We start from the raw sequence: 8,990 nt of genomic DNA on the forward strand, positions 1-8,990 counted from the left end.
TCTCTGATACCATTTCCCTCTGTTCCTTCAGGGGTAACCAGTATCCTGAATTTCATATTTATCATTTCCTTTCTTGTCTTTATAGTTCTATCATAAATGGTTCTCTAAATAACATATTTTGTTTTGCAGTTTTTTAACTTTAACAGTGTATACAATGTTTTGTGAGTTGCTGTTTTCAGTGTTTCTGAGATATATCTATAGTAAATGTTGCTTTAATTTATTTTTACATAATCTGTTTTATGAACATGCCATGATTTATTCATTCTTCTGTTGATGGATATTTTGGTTGTATCCTGTTTTGTTTTGTTTTTAGTTACAAAGAGTGCTACTCAAATATCCCTCTACCTTATTTCTGGACATACATGTACAAGAGATTTTCTAGGGCTTAAAATTAAGAATAGTGTTGTTGGTTCATAGGTTCATCCTCAGACGATGCCACATTTTTTTCAAAAGTGTGTAAGCCAAATTTACATTCCCATCAGTAGCATTTGAGTTCCTATTACTATATATCCTCACCAATACTTGATATTATCTAACATTGTAACTTTTACTAACTAGTGGATGTGAAATGATAGGTAGTCGTGGATTAAATTTGCATTTCCCTGATTACCAAAGAGGTTGAATATCTCTTTACCAAAGAGGTTCATGTGTCTGTTAGCCATTTCTCTTCCCTCCTCTGTAAAGTTACATATTCAAGTCTTTTGCCATTTTGCTATTGGGTTCTTTTCCTTACTGATTTCTAAGGGTATTTTTGTGTTCTGAATGCTTTATCATTTGTTAATATCACAGATATCTCCTCTGAATTTGAGACTTGTTATTTTTCCCCTAAAAACAGAAGTTCTTAAATTTAATGTAGTTAAATGATTCAATCTTTTCCTTTATCAATATAGGTTAAACAAAGTGTGGGGGTGGCAAAAAAAAAAAAGGTTTTTCTACTTTAAAAAAATGTGCCTGCAAGAGCCGGTGAGTGCCTGTAGTCCCAGCTACACAGGAGGCCGAAGTAAAATGATGGCTTGAGGCCAGAAGTTCAAGTCTACATAGTGAGACCCTATCTCTTAAAAAAAAAAAATCCATTTGCAATTGATTTTTGTGTATGGTTCAAGGTAGGGATCAGTTTGATTTTTGTCCATACTGATAATTGATAATGATCTCAGTGCCATTTATTGAATATGGTATGAGATATGGTTTAGGTTTTTTTCCCCCTTATAGATATCCAGTTGATTCGTTACCACTTATTTAAAAAGCAGACTTTCACAGGTTTGTGGTGAAAGTCTGGTTTGCAGTGTCATCACTATTATAAATTTCTTTCTTTCTGGTTTGCAGTGTCATCACTATTATAAATTAAGCACCCGTGTTTATGTGCATATGTTTCTGGGATCTTTATTCTCCTACGGTACTCTATTTATCTCTCTTTCAGCTAATGTCATGCTCTCTTAACTACTGCCACTTTATAATAAGCTTTGCCGTGTGGCAGAGCAATTCCTCTCACCTTGTTTTGTTGAAGGACTGTTTTTGGCTGTTTTCAATTTTATATAAATTTTAAATTTTAGAATCAATTTGTCACTCCATGCACCCAAAAAATAACCTGAATTTATAGATCAGTTGGAAGAGAATTGACATCAGTCCATGAATATGGTATATTTTTCCATTTGCTTAGGTCTTTTAAATGTTTTCTTAATACTATTTAAATTTTTTGTGTAGCGGTCTTGTACATTTTAAAATTTATTCTTTAGTATATAATGTTTTTGTGATGTTATTAATTTTTTTTTTGAGATGAGTTTTGCTCTTGTTGCCCAGGCTGGAGTATAATGGCACAATCTCGGCTCACTGCAACCTCTGCCTCCTGGGTTCAAGCGATTCTCCTACCTCAGCCTCCCAAGTAGCTGAGATTACAGGCATGCGCCACCATGCCTGGCTAATTTTGTATTTTTAGTAGAGATGCTGTTTCTCCATCTTGCTCAGGCTGGTCTCAAACTCCTGACCTCAGGTGATCCACCCGCCTCTGCCTCCCAAGGTGCTGGGATTACAGGCATGAGCCACTGTGCTCGGCTTTAATGTTATCTTTTAAAATTGTGTTTTCTGTTTCCTGCTCTACCAAAAATCAGTTGACTTTTTTATTTTATTTTATTTTATTTTATTTATTTTTTGAGATGGGGGTCTCACTGTATCACCCAGGCTGGGGTGAGTGCAGTGGTGTGATCATGGCCTTGACCTGCTGGATTCAAGCGATCCTCCTGCCTCAGCCTCCCAAGTAGCTGGGATCACAAGTGTTCACCACTATACCTAATTTTATAGTGACAGGGTCTCACTATGTTGCCCAGGCTGGTTTCTCACTCCTGGGCTCCAGCAGTCCTCTGGTCTCAGCCTGCCAAAGTGCTGGGATTGCCGGTGTGAGCCTCTGTGCCCAGCTGCAGTTGACTTTATATATTACTTTTACGTGAGAATTTTACCAGACTTTATATATTACTTTTACATGAGAATTTTATCAGACTTACTTATTAATTCTAATAATTTATCTGTAGAATCTTTTTCTTGTCTTATAATGATAATTAGGACGTCCGGTACTGTGTTGACTAGGAATAGAGAGGACATCATTTTCTTGTTCCTTCTCCAAAAGGGTTTTCACCACTAAGTATGTTTGCTACAGGTTTTTTGTAGATTTTTAATTATGGTTAAAGGACTACCCACCTATTTGTAGTTATGCAAAGAGTTTTTAATATGCCAGGTTTTAAAAGTTTGTTATCAAGTGTTTTTATTCTGCATCTCCTTTAATCTTTTAATCTAAAAACTTAGTGATTTTATAACCCAACTTTTCATTTATTCCAGGAATTAAAAAACTTGGCCAGTGTGGTATCTTTATGCCTGTAAATCCCAGCACTTTGGGAGGCTGAGGCAGGCAGATCGCTTGAGCTCAGAAGTTTTGAGACCAGCCTGGGCAACATGGCAAAACCCTATCTCTGCTAAAACTACAAAAATTATCCGGGCATGATGGTGCACGCCTGTAGTCCCAGCTAATTGGGAGGCTAAGGTGGGAGGATCCCTTGAGCCCAGGAGATCAAAGCTGCAGTGAGCTGAGATCGTGCCACTGCACTTCAGCCTGGGCAAAAGAGCAAGACCCTGTCTCAAAAAAAAAAAAAAGAAAGAAAAATACCTGGAGGGTGTGTGTGTGTGTGTGTGTGTGTGTGTGTTCAATACATTGGCACAAGTTTTCTGCTAAAATTGTCCATCAGTGTGCCTTCTGTGGATACCAAAATCCGAAGACAAGTTTAATATGTTATATAAAATGGTGTATTTGTATATAACCTATGTACATCCTCCTGTATACTTTAAATCATTTTTAGACTACTTAAAATACCTAATATAAAATGTAAATAGTTGTTAATACTGTATTGTTTAGGAAATAATGACAAGAAAAAAGTCTGTACATGTTCAACACAGTTTTTTAAATTATTATTTCAATCCATGGTTGGTCTAATTCGTGTATGCAGAACCCACAGATAGGGAGGGCCAACTGTGTTTTGTTTGGAAGTTTTACAGTTATTTTTATGGGTGAGCTTGGATTATAATTTTTTTCTTATAGTCTCCGTTAGGTTTTGGTATCCCAGCCTTGAAATATGAGTTGGGAACTCCCCTCAAGAATAGTTCTTTTCCCCTATACTCTGGAATTTTTTTTTTTTTTTTGAGACGAGTCTTGCTCTGTCACCCAGGCTGGAGTGTAGTGGCACAATCTCTGCTCACTGCAAGCCCCGCCTCCCAGGTTCACGCCATTCTCCTGCCTCAGCCTCCCAGTAGCTGGGACTACAGGCACCCACCACCACGCCTGGCTAATTTTTTGTATTTTTTTAGTAGAGACAGGGTTTCACTGTTAGCCAGAATGGCCTGAATCTCCTGACCTCATGATCCGCCTGCCTTGGCCTCCCAGAGTGCTGGGATTACAGGCATGAGCCACCGCACCCAGCCGGGAATCATTTTTTTATACATTCGGGTATTGGTCTCTAGAATGTTGAGTAGAATTTAGTGTTTTCTTTGTACATAGATTTGTGACAGTTGTTTCAACCTATTTGATTATTTTAGGATTATTGCCATTTTTTTCTTCATTGAGTCTTTTGCTAAATTATATTAACCTAGATTAACAGATTATTAATAATTTAGCAAGAAATCTACATTAATCTATTAATATCAATTAATATAAATTCAGTGGGTTTTTTTGTATTAAATTGTACAGTTTTATTGGCCGGGCGTGGTGGCTCACTGCCTGTAATCCCAACACTTTCGATGGCTTAGGTAGGCAGATCACTTGAGGCCAGAAGTTCAAGACCAGCCCGGCCAACATGGAGAAACTCCGTCTCTACTAAAAATACAAAAACTAGCCGGGTGTGGTGATGTGAGCCCGTAGTCCCAGCTACTCAGGTGGCTAAATACGAGAATCACTTGAACCCAGGAGGCGGAGGTTGGAGTGAGCAGAGATCATGCCACTGCACTCTGGCATGGGTGACAGAGCAACACTCTGTCTCAAAAAAAAAAAAGTACATTATATCCTCTATGCCTTTTAAAACTTCTGCTGTATTTATGTTCCATTTTAAATTTCTGGTAGGGGATATTTGACCTCTTTCATTTAATCTTGCCAGAGCTTTGTTTTTTTTAGTTTTTTTCAAAGAACCAACTTTTGCAATTTTTGATACTCTATTTTAAAATCTTACTTCCTTTCTAATACTTTAAGTTGCTTAGCTCTTCAGTTTTAGCCTTCTAATATAAGCATTTGAGGCTATGTATTTTCTACTAAGCATCACTTTAGTGGCATTCCACAAATATATAGAGATACATATATTATTTGTAAATATCCTTTCCTTCATTGCCTGTCAGGGTCCAGATACTTTTCTCAAATACTTGAATTAACTTGGATAAAGGACTGTCATCAAAATCTATTCATTTAGCCGGGTGCGGTGGCTCACACCTGTAATCCCAGCACTTAGGGAGGCCAAGGCGGGTGGATCACGAGGTCAGGAGTTCGAGACCAGCCTGGCCAAGATGGTGAAACCCGTCTCTACTAAAAATAAGGAAAATTAGCCGGGTGTGGTGACGGGCGCCTGTAATCCCAGCTACTCAGGAGGTTGAGGTAGGAGAATCGCTTGCACCTGGGAGGCAGAGGTTGCAGTAAGCCGAGATCACCCACTGCACTCCAGCCTGGGCTACAGAGTGAGACTCCATCTCAAAAAAAAAAAAAAAAAAAAACCTATTCAGTTAAGAAATATTTGAACACAGGCAAAGCACTGTGCCAGATGACATTGGTGCCACATAAATGAGCATGATTACATCCCTGAAAGAGCTTCTAGTCAAGTGGTGATGTGAAAAAAATGCCTTCAGATAATTTTCAATTTAATGACACTGGAATAAATGTTTAGTAGATTTTACAAGAACTCAGTTGATTATTTGTTCCCTGCCTTAAACCTAAAAGAAAAGATGATTATTTAACATTCAGCTGAAAAACTAAATGTCCTCATCCTGGTAAATACACACACACGTTTGTTTCAGACAGTCCCACTCGGTTGCCCAGGCTGGAGTGCAGTGGTTCAGTCTCAGCGCGTGCACACACACACACACACACACACACACACACACACACGAGACAATCCCACTGTGTTGCCCAGGCTGGAGTGCAGTGGTGCAATCTCACCGCGCACGTGCGCGCGCACACGCACACACACACACACGTTTGAGACAGTCCCCACTCTGTTGCCCTGGCTGGATTGCAGTGATATAATCTCAGCTCACTGCATTCACCACTTCCTGGACTGAAGCATCCTCCCACTTCAGCCTCATGAATAGCTGGGACTACAGGAGTGCACTACCATGCCTGGCTTTTTGCATTTTTTTATAGAGATGAGGTTTTGCCATGTTGTCCAGACTGGTCTCAGAACTTCTGGGCTCAAGTGGTCCACCTGCCTTGACCTCCCAAAGTGCTGGGATTACAGCCATGAGCCACCATGCCTGACCTACATTTTGTGTGTATGTGTGTGTCATTAGGCCCACATATGTAGTGTGTGTTGTGTGTCATTAAGCCCACATATATATGTATATATATTTTGTGTGTGTGTGGCATTAAACCCACAAACTATGCCAGAAGTAATACCTTGATAACATCCTGTTTTTCCTAGGTGTGAAGATGCCTTAAGAAAAAATAAGAGCTTAATTGGGCCGGATCAAAAGGAGTATCAAAGGGAACTGGAGAGAAACTATCATCGCCTTAAAGAGGCCCTACAGCCACTGATCAACAGAAAGATCCCTCAGTTATACAAGGCAGTATTGCCTGTCACCTGTCACAGGTATGCTTATTTTTAAGTGGTTTTAGATATTCTTTCCTCCGAAACCTAACATGTTAAACTAGTATAAGTCTTTTTACAGCTCGAGCATCTGTTATCCGAAAAGCTTGGGACCAGAAATGTTTGGGGTTTCAGATTTTGGAATATTCGTGTTACATTTACTGGTTGAGTATCCCTAATCCCAAAATCTGAAATGCTCCAGTGAGCATTTCCTTTGAGCATCATGTCAGCGCTTAAAAAGTCTCTGATATTGGAACATTTCAGAGTCTTGGATTAGGGGTATTCAGCCTGTATCATCTATAATCATTCTACAAGGTAAATAACTTGAGAATCAAAAAATTGCCTTCACTCTTTTTTAGAATTTAAGTTTAAAATTCTTCTTTAGCATTTGAATTTTTAATTTTGCTGGTTTATGAAATCAGGAATATTTGCAGTAGGGATCCTGGACCCATGAGAGGGGAGTCTCTAAGACCCTTTCAGGAATTTCCCTAATTAACCAGGACACCACACAAAGTCCTGTCATTAACTTGGAATTTTCTACAATGAAATCCTAGTTCTATTATTTAAGCAAATAATTTTTTTAGATTTCTCCTCTATATAATGAGATAGAACTTAAAGAGGTTGTTGTGGAGATTAAATGACATTACAGATGTGAAGTTCCTAGGACAGTGCCTGACATTTCACTTTATAGTACCGGAATTCTGGAAAGGACACAATAACTGCAAAAAGTAAACTTTCTTGCATTTTGAAATCAAATTTACATACAAGTATTGAAGATGGTTTCCTCTCAAAATTCCCAGTGGGGAACATGCTAGTCCCCTCCACTTTTGGTTTCCCCTTCAATCTTTTTGGAAGTTTTTCCTTCTTGCTGCTTCCACTCCCCCTCTCCCAGTCTTATACCCACCAGGTCAGAGATCCCAGAGAGCCAGGGTGCTGGGTCCCTGAGATGGGCCTAATCCTCATCTCGGTTCCTTCAGATCTCCATGGAAACTCCTTTCCATGGAAAGGCTGTATTCTTCCTGACCAAAATTTTGCCTTACAACATCTGAGTTTTTGCCTTCCTCTATGATCTACTTTTTGGCCAATCCTCCAAGCTTTAGTTCTTAATATTTGTAGGCAGTTTTGAAAAACTTTTTCTTGATGAACAGTATCTAGCTTTCAAGACTGCTGTTTCCCTTCAGAGTAAGCTTTGAGATTTGAAGACAATGTGATCTGTTTGTACTTGGCCTTTTCCTTTCCTGGAGATATTAAGCCTCATGGCTTAACCTTAATGGCACGAAGGATAAGCAAAAGAAACCAACTGATTATAGAAAATATGTTAAGAGTATTCCAGGAGTATCATTGCCTTCACTCTTTTTTAGAATTTAAGTTTAAAATTCTTCTTTAGCATTTGAATTTTTAATTTTGCTGGTTTATGAAATCAGGAATATTTGCAGTAGGGATCCTGGACCCATGAGAGGGGAGTCTCTAAGACCCTTTCAGGAATTTCCCTAAGTCAAAACTAATTTCATATTAATGCCAAATATTAGCCTTTTCTCCCTTATTCTCTTGTGAGGGTACAGTGGAGATTTCTACAGATTGAGATGTGACATTGGAAAAGATTGACTATAGAAGCACATGTGAGAACATAGGCATTAAGCCACACTCCTGCATGAGTACCACTCTCCTAAAGCTTCTTGCAAATCATTTTTAATAAGCAATGCTATTTATAATAGTATGTAGCGGGTTATTTTATAGTAACTTAAGATGTTCTTAGTTTTAATTTCTAATATGATAAACATTCATATATAGCCCACATAAAAGATTCCTGGGGTTCTCAATAATTTTTAAGAGTGTAAAAAGGACCTAAGACAAAGTTTGAGAACAACTAGTTTAAGACTTAAAATTTAATAAAGAAACACCTGCCTTTTGCTATGTAAAAAACCCCAAATCTTTTCCTGAAATCTGTCCCATTATCCCATAAGTCCTTGTCTTGTTTATTACAATATCTGCAGCATCAGTCAAATGAATACAAAAGACCAGTAAGTGGTGACTGTAATACACTTCTATAGCTAAATCTATAAGCCAAAATATATAAGGCAGAGTATGTAGGATGAGCATCCAACTTGGAAGTTAGTAAGAAATGGTGGCAAAACTTTGAGATAACTGGCAGAAAAAAGCATGTAAGACAATTAAAGGTATATGCACAAATTGTTTTCTTGTAACTATGTCCTCTCATTTTTTTCCCAGAGATTCCTTCAGCCGAATGAGCCTTCGCAAAATGGATCTCTAAACTGAATGCACTTGTTTTATTCATCTGCAAAGAGCCATGTATTCAACATCGAGTGTGAAAAGATCTATTGGAAAACAACATGGAATGGAATTCTGGAAATTATTTATTGAAGAATGCAGTGGCCAAGAAAATATCAAATGTAGATTGTTAACGCTTGAGAATCATGGCTATGGTTTCTAATGTTCTGGTAACAAGCTGTTATCTTTTAAGACATTTTAATGACTGAACGGTACACTATACATTTACCATTATTTATACCATAGCTAACGTTAAATTTATTCACTTTAAGTTCGTATTTTTTAATTTATATTACCATTTATAGATTCATTTTGGAACCATTTTAAATGTAGTAATGCTTATTTTCAAGGTACTATTAAATATGTGAATGTTTACACTAA

At 37.9% G+C, this 8,990-nt stretch overlaps 1 protein-coding gene across 9 annotated transcripts in view; it reads left to right on the forward strand.

Annotated features, from left to right (window-relative positions):
- Positions 1–8,990, forward strand: part of DOCK7 (dedicator of cytokinesis 7) — a 235,837-nt gene extending 226,847 nt beyond the window's left edge. For all 9 annotated transcript variants that reach the window (XM_032136374.2, XM_032136373.2, XM_058430387.1 and 6 more), the window contains 2 exons: positions 6,156–6,323; positions 8,550–8,990. In XM_032136374.2, the coding sequence (XP_031992265.1) occupies positions 6,156–6,323; positions 8,550–8,592 (211 nt within the window). In that variant the 3' untranslated portion in view covers positions 8,593–8,990. The remainder of the gene's footprint in view (positions 1–6,155; positions 6,324–8,549) is intronic.

Source organism: Hylobates moloch, unplaced genomic scaffold, assembly GCF_009828535.3.
Source record: "Hylobates moloch isolate HMO894 unplaced genomic scaffold, HMol_V3 SCAFFOLD_18, whole genome shotgun sequence".
Classification (NCBI taxonomy): domain Eukaryota; kingdom Metazoa; phylum Chordata; class Mammalia; order Primates; family Hylobatidae; genus Hylobates; species Hylobates moloch.